This window comes from Sorghum bicolor, chromosome 10, assembly GCF_000003195.3.
Source record: "Sorghum bicolor cultivar BTx623 chromosome 10, Sorghum_bicolor_NCBIv3, whole genome shotgun sequence".
Taxonomy (NCBI): Eukaryota; Viridiplantae; Streptophyta; class Magnoliopsida; order Poales; family Poaceae; genus Sorghum; species Sorghum bicolor.
In genome coordinates, this window is record NC_012879.2 from 58,188,231 (window position 1) to 58,204,540 (window position 16,310).

Sequence of the window (16,310 nt, forward strand, 5' to 3'; positions counted from 1 at the left end):
TTGGGTAAAATCTGCTGAGCCTGAGTGGCGTCCCATGTTCCTATCCTATTTTCCGCGAGTGTATCTGTTCAATCGATTGTTAGACAGACTTGCCTTGTTCCTGACTGATGATTATCGGGTTCAGTTTGAGCACGAATAAAAATCATTCAGATTCACGAGAGGCTGAGACTGATGCCTGTTGTTGCAATACTACTAGCTAGCTGCAGCTTTCGTGAGAGACTGAACCAATCCAAGATTCATCCAGTGTTCATTGTTCTCCCCGGAACAGAAGGGGCACGTAGGCCTTGTTTAGTTCCCAAAAGATTTTGCAAAATTTTTCAGATTCTCTGTCACATCGAATCTTTAGATACATGCATAGAGTATTAAATATAGACGAAAATTAAAACTAATTACACAGTTTGGTCGGAATTGACGAGACGAATCTTTTGAGCCTAGTTAGTCCATAATTGGACAATATTTATCAAATACAAACGAAAGTGCTACAGTGTCGATTTTGCAAAAAAAATTAGAACTAAACAAGGCCTAAAGCAGACGTGAAAATAAGCCTTGTTTAGTTCACCCAAAAATCAAAAAACTTTTCAAAATTTTCCGTTACATCGAATCTTACGGCACATGTATAAAACATTAAATATAGATGAAAACAAAAAATAATTGCATAGTTTACTTGTAAATCATGAAACGAATTTTTAAATCTAGTTACTTTATAATTGCACAATGTTTGTTAAATAAAAAAAATGCTACAATATCAAAGTCTAATTTTTTTTTAGAAAAGACCTTGTTTAGTTCATCTAAAAACCAAAAACTTTTTAAAATTTCATGTCACATCGAATCTTGTGGCACATGCATGGAGCATTAAATATAGTCAAAAATAAAAACTACTTATACAGTTTGCCTGTAAATCGTGAAATGAATCTTTTAAGTCTAGTTAGTCCATATTTGAACAATATTTACTATAAACAAATGAAAACTTTTCCTAACTAAACAAGGCCTAAAGCCAATAAGAAACGACAGGGAGAAGAAATCGAAGCCGATGTTTGCAGTGCTGCTACCAAAACTGTTTCCGAGGCAACAAGTGGCCAGCCCTCTCTTTCCCTGCATGCGGGCCCCTGTCGACCTAGCAGTCGATGAGTCACGTGATGGATAGGAGACTCAGACCTTGTTTAGATGTGAACTTATTTTGGATTTCACTATTGTAGCACTTTCGTTTGTTTAGGTAAATATTATTCAATCATAGACTATTAAAAGATTCGTCTCGCGATTTACAGACAAACTGTGTAATTAGTTTTTATTTTTGTCTATATTTAATGCTTCATGCATGTACCGCAATATTCGATGTGACGGAAAATCTTAAAAAAAAAATTAGTTTTCAGGGTGAAACTAAACAAGGCCTCAGCTGTGATCAACTCCCCCGCCTGCCGGTCGCCGGTCGGGCAACGGGCAAGCAGTCGACTAATTGTTTATGCCTTCTTTAGTTTCAAAAGTATCTAAATTTAAAATTTTTCATCACATCAAATCTTATGACATATACATAAAATATTAAATATAGACAAAAATAAAATTAATTGCATAGTTTAACTACAATTTGCGAGACGAATCTTTTAAGTCTAGTTAATTTATGATTAGACAATATTTATCAAATACAAACGAAAAGTACTAAAGTATCCAAAACCAAAAAATTTTATCAACTCAACAAGGCCTTAGTTTCCAAAAATTTCTACAATTCTCCGTCACAACAAATCTTTAGATAACATATGAAGTATTAAATATAGATAAAAAAAATAATTAATTACACAGTTTGTTTGTTTGTAATTTGCGAGACGAATCTTCTAAGCTTAGTATGCAATTGGACAATAGTTACCAAATATAAACAAAAATATTACAGTACACAAAGCTAAAATTTTCCTTAACTAAATAAGTCCTAACAGATAGAGGAGCCAATGGAGGCAAATGCTGGAGGCCTTTTCTCCGCTGTCCACACGCGCATCGTCGGCGTCCAGGATGGGGTCGGCAAGGGTGGCGTGTGCTCCGCCGTCTCCGCAGCAGCCGCTCTGCCGCAGCACCTGACACGGACGACGCGCCGACGTCCTCAGTGGCGGACCTAGAATCGGATCACAGGGGCTAAATAACATAGGGTAAAAAAAATATTCACAATATACAATATACTAATAGATATAGCAAAGATTGATATCGATTCAAAGTGCTCAAAGATACATAGAACCATGATGAGAATAGAAAAGTACCAAATACAAAGAGCCTTTCACAATAAAAAAAAAATCCATGCCTGATGTCTTCCGTCTTCACGAATTCGCACCACTTGAACCACCACGCTCAATGCTACATAATTTTTAAATTGTCATACTTCTTTATATATCAAGATAACATTATAAAATAAAATGTACTAAAACAATACACACCTCGGGGTAATTGATAAAAATAGCATCACTGTGGGTAACTTTGACAATAGATTTTGTCTTAGGAGTTGATTAAGTATAACTGATAAAAAATAGCACCAGTGCACCACTATCTAGTTGATGAAGTAAGGAATAAAAATTATCATATATAGCAAACAATATAGAATTAGGGTATTAGAGATTTGGATTTTTTGCTTCTCAAACCTCAGGCGACGAGTAGTCGCTAGAGTTCAGGGAGACTGACGCTGCCGGCGGGGTCGCGAGGAGACGGCAGAAGGGGCAAAGCCACGGATGCCGGAGTCCGTCGCCGTGTCGTGCAGTGTCGTCGCGCTCACGCCGGTTGCAGCTTCATGACTTACGATGGCGAGAGCCGAGAGGGAGTCGACGAGTTGGATTCGTACACAGCGAGGCGCAGAAGATGGCGAGATTAATGAGTCGAAGCAGCAAGCAGGTCAAGAGTCGTGGCAACCCATTTGCTGGTTGCTGCCTTCCGTCGGCAAGGGCTGGGGAAAAGAATCATTGGAGGGCTAATGGGCTGCCAAGCCTTTTTACATGTTTTTTTGTGAAACTTGTTCCCAGAGATAATGGGCCTCGCCCCGGGCTGCAGCCCAGGCAGCCCGGGCCGTGAATCCGCCCCTGGACGTCATGACGACGACGACGTCCGCGCGGGAAGGATCATCACATGATGCCGCTGTTGTGCAACGACGAGTGGGCGGGCGATGAGCCGCCGCCGCTTGCACCGGCTCCGGGCGCCACGCCGCTCCCGGACCCGGAGCCTAGGCCGGCGGGGTCGGGGCTGTGCGACAGCGATGCTTGTTGTAACTCATTTGACGGGCTTAACAAGTGTCGTTTATATTTTTCGAGAAATAACTTTAATTAAATATGTATTAAAAAATTAATATTTATAGTATATAATTAATATTATTGAAAAGATTTTTAAATCTATTTTTAATAACAGATATAAATATTGTACATATTTTTTACAAATTGAATCGATTTATTGTATGATAATCTAAAACGACACTCTTTTTAGAACGAATAGACTACGGGCCTGTTTGGTTCACCCTCACTAAAATTTAGTGACTAAAGTTTAATCACTTTTAGTCACTAAAATACCAAACACTCCCTCTAAAAGGGTCACTAAAGTTTAGTGGCTTTAATAGATAAGCGGCTGCTAAAAGTGACTAAAGTGCAAAGATTACAGGGATATCTCTTATTAATTTTGCCTCGCTTGCATTAATTAAGCGTAATATGGTCTTTGTTTAGTGCTTTAGTGGTCTTTAGTGAATAGAACCAAACAGGATGTTACTAAACTTTAGTGGAATCACTAAACTTTAGTAGAATCAAACCAAACAGGCCCTACGTATATATTCTGGCATTGCCCTTATTTTTTTAACTGTGAAAAGCTGCTAATGCGCCCTGGAGGAATGTCCTGCATTGCTCTATCTTTTTTTTTGCCAAAAAAAAAAATCGTTGATGCATGCCCTAGGGGAGTTGGGATTTTCTCTTTCAAATAAAAAAATCTAAAGAGGGGAGTAAAGAGAAAGTCAGTCTATGAGAGACATTGGTTTAAAAACTTTCTTGATAAACCTTTTAAGGCAATAATCAAGAACAGTTTAATGGCAAAAAGAAAATCTGACCTTAGTCAAATTTAAGCTCAAATTTGAATTTAATCAGGTCGTTTCCATCACTCTTTTAAGGCCTTGTTTAGTTCTATTTTTTTTTACAAAATGAACACTATAGCACTTTCGTTTGTATTTAATAAATATTGTACAATTATGGACTAACTAGGCTCAAAAGATTCGTCTTGCAAATTACATGCAAACTGTGTAATTAGTTATTTTTTAATATATATTTAATGCTCCATGCATGTTCTGCAAAATTCTTTGAGATGGAGAATTTGAAAAATTTTGCAAAATTTTTTAGAACTAAACAAGGCCTAAGTGTGTTTGGTTCATCACTTTTTGTATTTGGTTTGAGCAATAGAATGAGTTGATCTATCACCACCTCATTTTTCATAAGCTAATAATTAGTATATGTATGAGGAATAAGTTGATTCTACCAAAACTCATAGATGATCTCATGATACATGACCTTATGAACATGAGTAATTCCATGAACCAAATACACCATGTACCACGCCCATCCAATTCCTAGCGGACTACTGCAAGTTAGTTCCTTGTCGATCTTCTTTCTATTTCTTGTGTGAAAAACAACATATACAAATAATATAGTAAATCCTTTTGGACCATTGTTTATCGACATTCGACGACCTTTTCATTTTTATAGTATCTTGCGTAAAAGTTGGTTGTTTGTGGTCTTGTGTTGTTTGATCCAATTATTACTTTCAATTTGTATTCTATGCGGATTCTAATTACTTTTTCTGAAGAATTTAACTAATGACTAGTTCAAAGCTTTTCTGCAGACCGCTCTAGTTATCGTGGACGTTTTGGTATCTATGTTTTTTGCTTCAAGGCTCGTTAACAATGCACAGAACACTGAAGATTGTTGACATTGAGGCATTGAGCGATGGTGCTCGTGCAATAGCAGTAGGCTACTTGGGAAAATATATTAGTACGATAATGCATGTATTGGATCTAGCTTGTACCAGTTTATTAGATAATGTATAGTGTTTTTCTCTCATAATAAATTAGTAAATATGGTATTTTAATTTCTGTCCTTATTAGCTTAACAAACTATTGTTGTCGCAACCTTCCAATGTGTTTTTCCCCTTTCTAAGGAAAAACCATCTGATTTATATTTGTTTTATAAAACGTGTTAACATTGAAATACTTGCTTCCAATCTTTCGAACCATTATTATTTTCTAGGTGACTTTATTTATGCGGATGCAACTTCAGTTCACATCTGTTCCATTGATATACTTCTTTCCATAAAAGAATTGACATACTTGAAATTTCATGCGAACACATTCCTTCTACTCATCATAACCCACCATGTGTGAGCCATTTAGGGAACGTTGGCTGCATACGTTATGCCTCCGCCTGCTATTGTTCATCTAGTCATATATGCGTCGTCCGAGCCTTCTGGGCCCATGGCTCCTAGGAGGCCACTGCAGTGCTAGCGGCCACCCCCAGATCCTCCCTCTCACCGACTATGGCCCCATACTACCCGAGCAGCTCCCCGAGGAGGCACTCTCCATCGGTGGGCGGATGACGCCAGCCTTGAGGAGTCCAATGATGACCGCTCCACACTCCTCTACTTGGATGTTGCTCATCGCCTGGCGAAGCCATCCATTGCGTCTCGTGTGCGCCCAGCCTCGCTAAATCGTGGTTCTAGGCTACACAACAGAGCGGATGAAGGTTGACGGGGTTTGGTCGAAGACGTTGGAAGCATAGTCGACTGCACCCCCCAACTGGTTTGTGGCATGCCTACTCGAGCAGTGGATGGTCCTGTCCCCTTCCACTAGTGTCTCGACCCTCATGTCTTGTCTTCCTGATGACGGGTCTCTGCCCTAACATCGATGCGTGGAGGGAGATCCTTCCTCGATAGGAGACGCAGCCTGCAGCCACATCAAAGCCTCGACGTGGCCCAAAGCAGCTAACGTAGACCAAGAAGATTTCCACAAAGCTTCACGATAGATACTTCAACGACCTTACCCACTCTTGAGGCGACAACCCACAAAGCTTTGAGCAATCCACCAAGCTCGGATGGGGCCGCACAACATGCCGTGGGGCGTCGGCGACATCCATCAACGCCGACGATGCTATCGGAGTAAGCCAGCGAAGGACACCAGCATGGACGTGCCTACTGGCTATGTTGGCAACACCGCTACTTCTGCTACCGCACATTGCTTCCTCGAACTAGATTTGCTGGCCTTGGTGCCATGCAAGAGCACATGGCCTCCCGTGTGAGTCATCTCGGTCGACCCAATACTGGAGGAGCTCGCCGCCTTGCTCGTCGTGAGCTGTACAATGGGAGCACCAGCGCCTGGGTGCCCGCCTACTCTGTCGACCGCCTCTCAGGTGGAAGCATCGCTGGTGTACACTTATTCTTTGGTGACGACTCGTTAGTAGACAACGAACTCACCTCGTCACGCTATGTAGGGGTTGCCATGGGGCCATTGATGTTCCATACCAAATTTTCTCATATCTCCCCCCTTGTAGTGGCTGGTGCTTCCCTCCCTGTCCCCTCCGATGGCCGGTGTTTCTTTTCTCCGATGGCATAAAAATTGGGTAGTATAAAAAATATATGGTTACCAAGCAGACAAATAACCAGTCTATTTTGGATAATATTTGTCACAGATGTGAGTTAGGATGCTAGCCACTAGGTTTGCTAGTCACGACCGCGACATATTTTATATATGATCGAATATTTGACATATACGATATATGTACTTCATCTGTCTCAAAATAAATATAAATCTCGTATCTCGAGAAATCAATAATGAATCACCTGTGATTTGTGATTTTGAAATATGATGGTTGTTTGAACTTGTTGTTGTCTATTATAATTTTGTTTGTTTTCAAATAAATAGCGCGCTATAGCGTAGATAGCTACAACACGCTACTGTGTACAACAGCCGTTATATCGAGGCTATAGCACCGCTTTAGCGTTCGTTATAGCGCAAATAGCATCTGGGACAGGAAGACGTTATTTTCTATAGCCCGCTATTTAAAACATTGATAATGATGTTTATTTGGTATTATAAATATATATATATATATATATATATATATATATATATATATATATGATCAAATTTGGTCTCGATTCACTCAGAACGTGGGACGAGGACATTTTTTTTTTGAATGAGAATGAGAGAGTACTTTTCCAGAGATAAAAGAGAACTATTATTGAAGTGTATTTTTTTTTACCTAAGTGCTTGTTTGTCTACACTTTAATTCATCCCAATTTAGGATTGGATTATTAAGGGAAATTATTAAGATAGAAAATTAACTAGTTTTCATTCAATCATCCCTAAGCCTTGTTTAGTTCAACCGACAAACCAAAAACTTTTCAAAATTCTTCGTCACATCGAATCTTGTGGCATATGTATGAAGCATTAAATATAATAAAAAACAAAAACTAATTATATAATTTGTTTGTAAATCGCGAAATGAATCTTTTGATTGTAGTTAATCCATAATTGGATAATATTTACAACAAATAAACAAAAAGTGCTACAGTGGCTATTTTTTTTTCATTTCCGCCACTGAACAAGGCCCTAGTTACATTCGAATTGAGTTTTTTTTTGATAAGTGTACATTCGAATTGAGTTGAATTGAAGTGAAGTATTAATTGGACTTGTCTGGTTGCACGCCAACCGACTACACAATCGACTCGGCTAATCATTCATCGCCGTTCCTCGGTTCTCGCCCGAGTTCGGCTATTCCTCGCCGTCTTCCTCTTTCGCCTCCGGGCTGCTAGCATCCAACCGACAACGCGGCGCATGGCGTTGGTTGCTGGCGGCGGTATCGACAAGCCCCTCCCCCCGCGCTCCTCAGCCAGCTGCTGCCACCAGTTCGCGGCCTCCGCATCGCTGCGCCGTACTCCAGCCACGATGACGAGCGTGCGCCCCTCATCCCCACGGGCACGCCGGCTTCCTCCACCTCCGCCTCCTCCGACCCAGCGCCGACCACCAGTTTCCCGGGGGCGACAGCAGCAAAGCAGTGGAGCTCGTTCACGCGCGTAGGCGACGTGTTCGACACATGGGCCAAGCAGGGGCACGAGGAACCATACGCCAACATCGACATTGAGATGGCATTCCCCCCACCGGTTCGCGGCCTCCGCATCGCTGCGCCGTACTCCAGCCACGATGACGAGCGTGCGCCCCTCATCCCCACGGGCACGCCGGCTTCCTCCACCTCCGCCTCCTCCGACCCAGCGCCGACCACCAGTTTCCCGGGGGCGACAGCAGCAAAACAGTGGAGCCCGTTCACGCGCGTAGGAGACGTGTTCGACACATGGACCAAGCAAGGGCACGAGGAACCAAACGCCGACATCGACATTGAGATGGCATTTCCCGCTGCCTCCTTCCCCAAGCCGGCCTCATCGATGCTCAAAGACAATTCAGCGCTGCCGCGGTGGGCGAAACGGCGCGTAGGCGATGGGGAGGCTCTGCGCTTCCAAGGCTCGAGCAAGGATTCTGGTGCTGGATCCAGCCAGCCTGCTGCTAGCTCCTCCGTGGCCAGTGCACCTGGGCAGTCTGCAGCCGAGTCCATGGTGGGCGCTGGCACTCTATCTGGCTCCGTGATGGGCGCTGGCAGTGGATTCGGCTCCGTGGTGGGCACTGGCAGTGCATCGGGGCAGGTATTGCCAGAAAGTCTCTTCCGAAATTATTTTGGTAATATGATCCCATATGACCACCAGTTCTTTTGAGTAGAATGCACAATTAGTACATAAACTTGCCATTTGGGTGCGCTTAGATCATCTCTCCAAATGTACATATGGGTTCAGTAACTTGGCGGGTGGGTGCACAACTGCTCACGAATGCGACACATAGGCACAAAAAACGACATGCTGGCTAGTGATGTGGCAGATTTTGGTCTTATCTGAAAATTTTCCGTTCCCATCTTGCAATTTAGTACTCCCAAAATTCTGTGCAGTCTTCTCTTTTGGAACACGACATGTGTAAACTTTATTTGCATATGAATGATCAATGAACTGACACTGATTTTATTGGCTACACGTTCAGTAGTACGACATTGCCTATGTAATATACTATGTTATGAAAGCAATGAAATTATCTTCCTGGTTGAATCTGTGAGTTTCCAGAGCTGCCTGTGAACACAATTGTGGGAAAAATAGAAGCTATACAAAAATGTGCATAGCTTAAATATTTAGCTAAATGTAATGTTGTTGGCTAGCCTCTGGTGCAGTCTATGTTAGTCACTTAGACTAATCTCATCAGGAACTAAATTGAGATCAATGTGGTCCTCATGTACTCTGCCACCTCGTCCCCTTGATCTTGCACATCCTCTGCCACCTCTTCCTCTTGACCTTGCCTTCCGTCTCCCTACATTGGAAGGAAAGCCTGATGTCCTGGTTCTCTCAACCATGCCCTCTACCACCTTTTCTCACTCTGCTGCCTCTAGTTGTTGCCCTTCCAACTCTAGTTGCAGTTGTATGCATTGTGGGAGGTGGTATGTCCTCTCTATGGGCAGCAACAAATACAGATTCATCTGGTAATGGCATCTCCTGAACATAAGCTTGGTGCTCCATTTCCCAAATACATCAGTAAACAAAGTAAAACATTGTGTTCTTATTTCAAGTACAAAGTTGGCTTTGAAAAGTTAGCTTACTTGTTGCATTATAATGTCCACCAGGTTTTCAGTATCTTTTGTAGGATCACACATATCAAAGTCCTTGTCCATCTCCACCTCTTCCACATTCACATTTTTTGCCTTTATATTGCACCATGCTGTCCTCCACATCAGAGTCAACTTTGTCCTCAAATAAGTCATCATCATCTTGCCCAAACTCATTGTCACTGTCCATTCCATCAATTTCAGAACCTGAAGCATTATCATCAGAATCAAACCCATTGCAATCTGCATTATTAGTCGAACTCTTTGGCACGTAGTCATAAAATTTGCTTAAATTATCCTCTTTATCGTCAACGGATACTACATTCTTGGGGCTGATAAGTGGGAGGGGATGATCACTCGTGCCAGTGCCATAAACATTGACATCATCTATTTGCTGCCTTTGCTTCACTATAAAGTTGTGATCAATATAAATTCTCAAAATTTTGTGGTGTGCTGATACATTGATCATCCTAATGGTATCTGCATCACATGTCAAGCATCACATGTCACTGGAAGCAAACACTCTGCAACAGTATACTCTGGAATACACCAATACCTACTGACTGGTCTGTGCGCTGCATAATCTAACTCTTTTAGAATGTCTGGCAAAAATAGCAGCGACCGTTCCTCAGCATCACAACCATCAAACCAGTCGACCTTTTCATCAACATACACCCTCTTCCTTGCAAGCCCACAAAAAAATCCCCCATGGTGTACTTCTAAACTGAAAAGTAATGAATTGCCTACAGTCCAATGACATAAACATATTCAGTATTGGACCTGCAAAATTGGCCTCATACACAAGCCCTAAAATAATCTAATCTCTCTTGATCATGAACACTAAAAAAAATCTCCTAAAGCGGGTAAAGATTGGCACTCACCATAATCTGGAGTCTAACCACCAGGTTCCCGTCGCCTTGGACCCATTGCTCCAGGGATATGTCTGATCGCTCGTTGGTGGCCGTGTGGTTGCCGTAACAGTTTGTCGTTCTCCTCTCCGTCTATTATTTGTGTAAAAGTTGGGAGGATAAAATAATGAGGAAATTAAGGACTAAGGGGCCATCTGATAATTACTATAGCCTCCCACGCCCTCTCATGCACGCTAGACCTTGTATAACTTTGCCATATCAGCGGCCAGGTACCTGGTACTTTTTTTCTACGTGTCGTGACCATGAGCAACTGTGCACCCACAAGCTAAGTAATTGAACTCATATGTACATTTAGAGAGATGATGTACCTAAGTGCACCCACGTGCCAAGTTTGTGTACTATTTGCGCATTTTACTCTGAAAATTAATACTGCTATGGACTTTCAATCCTAGCCTCCTCCAACTTGCTGGGCTAAAAGGCTTTGTTTGTTGTTGTTGACTTTCAATGTACAGATATATTGAATTCCATGACAACCAGTAGCTATCTACTTATTGGTTTCTGTACCATACTTGGTATTAACAAGTGCTACATGACATTGCAGGGAGTGACAGCTAACTGGATGGAGACGTTTAAAGGATTACTTGTAGCCTATGTGTTCTTTGTATTGCCTATCATCTTGTTTTTCTTTCCCAGGTATGACAACAACCAAAATCACCATGTGCTACAAAATCTAATGGACAGCAGTAAGATCAGTTCAGAAAAGGTGGCTGTCTTAGTCTTCTTTGTGATTTTTTTGACTGCTGGTGTACTAGGGGTCTTGCTAGCTCATATTGCACAAGGACCAGCGGTTACCAGGGTTGTTGGTGCATTTACTTTATTGGTTATCATATTGATTCTTGGGTTCATGGATTATATCCTTCTGAAGACCATGCCAGACAATCTCACCAACACGTTGATGTTTCTTTCACATTTCATCGTTACGACGACTATTATCTGCTTTTTGTGGTTCAAATATGTATGGCCAAGCAGCTGTTGTCAGGTAATATATTACTCATCGCATTTTTACGTCCCCCATAATATGATTTGTCAATACTTATATTATTTGTGATACAAATATTCTTTTTATTGTATGCAGGGAGGAACCAGACAAGACTGATCCACGTAAGAGTCCAACTACCTGGTCTACAGCGATGATGTTATGCATCATGTTGATATGCTTTTTGTGTCATAGCCTATGAATAGAACAGTTAAAGCTTACACTTGACAGGGTCATGCTTAATTGTTGTTCGGCTAGCGTTACCAGCTGTTGTGGGCTTGTGGCTGGCTGCAACTAGTATAGTCTACTGTAATTCTACAGTGAAATGTGAGAGAAACCACAACCAGACTAGATATGTATAGTATGATAGTTTTCTACTTTTGAGTTTGATCCTTCCTTTTGATTCTCAATATTTCTGTTCATTTTTCTCACTGTGCCCCGTCTATGTGATTCAAAAGTTGCAAACCGTCTCAAGTAGTCTCATGCTGTTCTGTAATGTGACTGTGATCAGTTTGGGAAACATTTTGTTTGGATTTCATTACATGAACACCAAGGGTCTTCTTCCTTCATTATTTTTTTTGGTAAAGAAAGATGTGCTGAAACTCTTTCCCTAGTGACCAAATCACATTGTGATAAGATTGATTCACTGAACAATGCATGTATGTGTTGTGATGAACTGTGGTGCCTATTGGTCTGCTAAGTTCTAACGAGGGTACCACAATCTTTTCAATTTATGTTCCTTCATTACTAGTAAGGTGCATGTGCTTTGCTATGGACCATAACCTTAAAAACTCACACTAGGTAGCGTGCCCGTGCGTTGCTACGGGACATCTAAAATTTTATACTACAAAAATATGTATCACACAATAGGATAACAATACTATAAAATTAACTAATTCAAAAGGCAAAGTTTGCCCATGTGTTGATCCAAAAAGAAAATATAACACCATGACAATTAGAGTTTGTCCATGTGTTGTTGTATTACTAAAAGCAATGTGTAATCATGGACTCTTTACCATCTTTATTTTTCAGCCTTTTTGACTCAGTATGCAACATTGTGTAACCATGGCCGCCTCCACCTTCCTGCTTGTGGGGAAGTCCACTCGATGTTCTGTATTGGATCTTTGATGTTGCAAGCCTGAAGGTACCTGAGCAAGTAATTCAGGTTAAATGGCCAGGCCGCCAGGGGCTAAAAGATTAGAAGTTTCTCTAGAAAGGAAGTGCAAGTCCTAATAAGCTAAACTCATCGCCATCTAGATCACAGGAAATAGTTGTGATTATCCAATCAAGAAACGACATCAAAACATACCCTGATTCATGAGATATCTTAGCAGCGACTGAGTTCATTCGTGCATAGGATAATTACTGATATGAAAATATCTATTTTGTCCATAGTAAAGTCAATAGAGACAAATATTCTTTCCAGCCATTGCAAACCTTCAATCAAAATGCTTGATACACAAAAACTAAGGATATCGAATTTCGTGCACATATCTAGGTGAATGAAAAATCTCACACACAACAAAAAATTACCTTGCAATGAAGACAATTCTGAATTTATGTAAAGCTTTGCGCCTTTGCGTCACCTTTTTCATCAGACACATCTACATGAAAACAGGCATAACCAATAGTGATAAGCAAATTCTTGGCTACTAAGCATTTTAGCATCATGGGACTAATAGGAATTCAACAAGCATTTTATTGTACAAGCATGTGAAGATATCATATGTGCAGTAAACTATTCATGGGTTGGAAAAGGCTATCCCAGTATTCACCAATCATAAAAAGGAAAAGAGGTTTTCATTCCTCAAAAAAAGGCCACATATAAGAAGGGATAGATAAAGTTAAAGACATTCTAGAATAAAAGATGACCCCAGGTATTTCAAACCAATAATCGACATTGTCATTTTCAGCCTATGATTGTACAAGTCCTTGAGGCCACATATAAGAAGGGGCAGATAAATTTAAAGACATTTTTCAACATTAGTGCAAGAGGACACGCCTTGGACAAGATCTAGCAGGCTGCCCACTTTCTCCCTAGCCTTATCTTCTTTCTGAACCCATAACTCATGCTCTATCCCACAACAGTAGCAATGGACATTTAAAATGCGCACAATTCAAGCTTTCAAACAATGTGTCGAACATGTTCCGAGTACTAAGAACAATGCCAGCATTAGAACCAAAACCTGATTAGTGTATGAAAGTTTTCTTGACATCAATTATTCATCGTATGCATTTGGATCCGGTAGTTATTTTAAAAATGGTACACATCTAGAAACTTATTTTAAATATACATGCAATAGAAAATTATCATTTCATAATCTAGAAAAGTAACACTTTTCAAACCTATTTGTGCTAAAAACACAAGTTGTTGTAACCTACAGTTATAATGTAGTCAAACATCCTTACATGTACATGCCACAACCTTCACCAATGTGCTTGATCACAATTGGTTTCTGATCTTTAGGAATACAACCTAAGCCAAATTGAGTTTGATGCTATGAAACAATGCACAATGAAATTACCAGGTCACCGTGAACTTGATTAATAACCTGACATTAGAGGTAGAGCTTTGACCAAATAGAAATAAGCAGTCTAAGTAATTAAGTGCTGAACACCTACGAAAAGTATCAAAATTTTGGTTTACCGATTGGAGATTAAGTTGGACAGGGAGCCGTGGTCCACCTTGGTCTCAACTAACTTCTTCCCCTTCCTGACATCAGACATGACTTCTCAGAGTTTAGAAAAACCTTCAGAGTCAAGCTTTATTGATCTGTTATCAGGTCTTTTAAGAACTCAACTGAAAACCAAAAATCTTCAACATGGGCTGTGTCTATGTGAACTTGAGAAGATAGTGATTGGTGCACTCTGTTCCATTTCAACTGAAAACCAAAAATCTTCAACATGAGCTGTGTCTAAGTGATAAGTGATACTGAAGATCAGGCAACCTAAAACAACACCTATTTACTCTACCTGCATGATTGCTATTGAAACACTGAATGGCTGAAGTAGGGAAATCTGAAACTAAAACACAGAGGCACTGGAACTAAAATTGTTGACTGAGTCCTGCTACCTATGTGGCTATGTCAGATTGTCACTACTATCTACCATGTCTTAGTTATGCAATATACTTTTAACTGCTATGCACATGGTAACCTGCTCCTCTAACCTATGCATAACTCAAAAATATACTGGCTCAGGGATCAAAGAAAAACACGTGCAGCAGTAGCATCTAATTTTCAATTGGACTTTAGAAAAAAATAGAGGTAGCAGTATCATCTATTTTCAGTTTTTGCTTGAGAACAAGTATTACCATCTATGTCGCGTCCCAGCACGCACCCTCGGCTCAACAAAGCTGTTTTGCAGGGCTCGGTCATGTTGAGGTCGTCAGGGGCTTCTCGGATCAGATCGACGGCGCCATCCGTAGTCGCAACATCACCGTCTTTGTGGCCACCAACTCAGTGCCAATATTCTGTTGCCTTCTTTCGCCGTGTCAGAGTGCACATCGTTATCTCAAAAGCAACAAATATAGTCCGTTAAATGTGCTAGCAGTCCACCTATTTTGATTTTTGCAAAACATATTTGATAGATGGAACCAGCATGAAAATATATATCATATGACAGGCTACACATCTAAAACCATAAGAAGGCCTAATTTCTAGCGGAACACTGATGGAAGTGAAAATATGCAGCACGGAATGGCACCATACAAAGTTTACAGTTAATTATATTTGCACATTAAACTCAATGCATTTACTCTGCAAATGCTAAAGAAAACAACCCAATACATTGGTCAAGTAGGGATTTGTTAGTGGAACAACCTAGGATGTCTCACACAAGTCCAAGCACCAAAGCATAGCCAATTGCGAAGAACAAAAAATGCACAAAAATAGCTACACCAGCTATTGCGTGAGTTCGAGATTGAGCGGCTGCCGCCATGGTACCTCACATGAGAAGCATACGTGTTCTTCGCGGCCTTCTTCTCGCCAAGCAACCATGCCTCCGCCTGCTCTAGCTCCTCCACCCACTGAAGCAGCTCCTCCACCGCCTGCTATTTCCTGGAGAACACCACAGATCTGGAATAGGGAGAAACAATGAGGGAGAGGGATATGGACAGGGAGAGGAGGAGAGGGAGGGAGGTACTCACCTCGGTCTAGGGTTTGGCACGGTGACCAACAGATCCCGTCAGCCTAGGGCAGGGGGCGCACGAGGACGGGGCTCGCGTGGCCGGTAGCGACCGCAGACGGCGCTCGAGGACAGCGCTCGACGGAGCTCGCGCGGACGGCACTATCGTGGACGACATTGACGAGGACTGCGCGCTCGAGGACGGCGTGCTCGCGGCGGACAACGCTCCCGCAGACGGAGGGATTGGGGTGCTCTGGTGGAGGGGATTGGGGCGTGTGGACGGCGCCCGCGAGAGGAAAGGGAGAGGGGATTGGGGAGGGGATGAGGGTCGCCCAGCTGTTTCCTAGTACGGACGATGCGGACACGCGGACGCACGACGGGGGCAGACGGACGAAAGCGATTGCCGCACCAAGAAAATGTCATCTTCTAGTCTTTTTAGTTGTAGTTGTATTGTAGGAAGGATATAAACTATCAAGTAGTGAAATTATTGCTTCATGTGTTTTTTTTTGAAGCAAACTGAGGATACCCACCTGGAAATTATATTACCAAAGTTCGAACGTCTGTTACAGAGACCGTTGTTACAGGGGCCAGAAGGGGGTA

General features: G+C 41.6%; 1 protein-coding gene and 2 long non-coding RNA genes across 15 annotated transcripts; 1 reads left to right on the forward strand and 2 right to left on the reverse strand.

Moving 5' to 3' along the window:
* LOC110431425 lies at positions 1,806–2,823 on the reverse strand. Its single transcript, XR_002448913.1, has 3 exons — positions 2,415–2,823; positions 2,241–2,334; positions 1,806–2,098 (listed from the first exon to the last, which is right to left on the reverse strand). It is a non-coding gene; the product is annotated as an uncharacterized LOC110431425 (long non-coding RNA).
* LOC110431206 lies at positions 7,588–12,126 on the forward strand. Of its 2 annotated transcripts, XM_021449949.1 has the most exons (4): positions 7,588–8,682; positions 11,151–11,242; positions 11,362–11,588; positions 11,685–12,126. In XM_021449949.1, the coding sequence occupies exons 1-4, from the start codon at positions 8,131–8,133 to the stop codon at positions 11,741–11,743; spliced, it is 930 nt and encodes a 309-aa protein (XP_021305624.1). In that variant the 5' UTR covers positions 7,588–8,130; the 3' UTR covers positions 11,744–12,126. The 2 variants fall into 2 exon arrangements, with proteins under 2 accessions (XP_021305624.1, XP_021305623.1); XM_021449948.1 differs by having other exon boundaries at positions 11,151–11,588.
* On the reverse strand, positions 9,026–16,052 carry LOC110431207. Of its 12 annotated transcripts, none has more exons than XR_002448579.1 (9): positions 15,733–16,052; positions 14,899–15,661; positions 14,387–14,467; positions 14,233–14,298; positions 13,119–13,189; positions 12,602–12,733; positions 10,562–10,681; positions 9,675–9,887; positions 9,026–9,554 (listed from the first exon to the last, which is right to left on the reverse strand). It is a non-coding gene; the product is annotated as an uncharacterized LOC110431207 (long non-coding RNA). The 12 variants fall into 12 exon arrangements; XR_002448580.1 differs by having other exon boundaries at positions 9,026–9,570; XR_002448578.1 differs by having other exon boundaries at positions 9,026–9,581.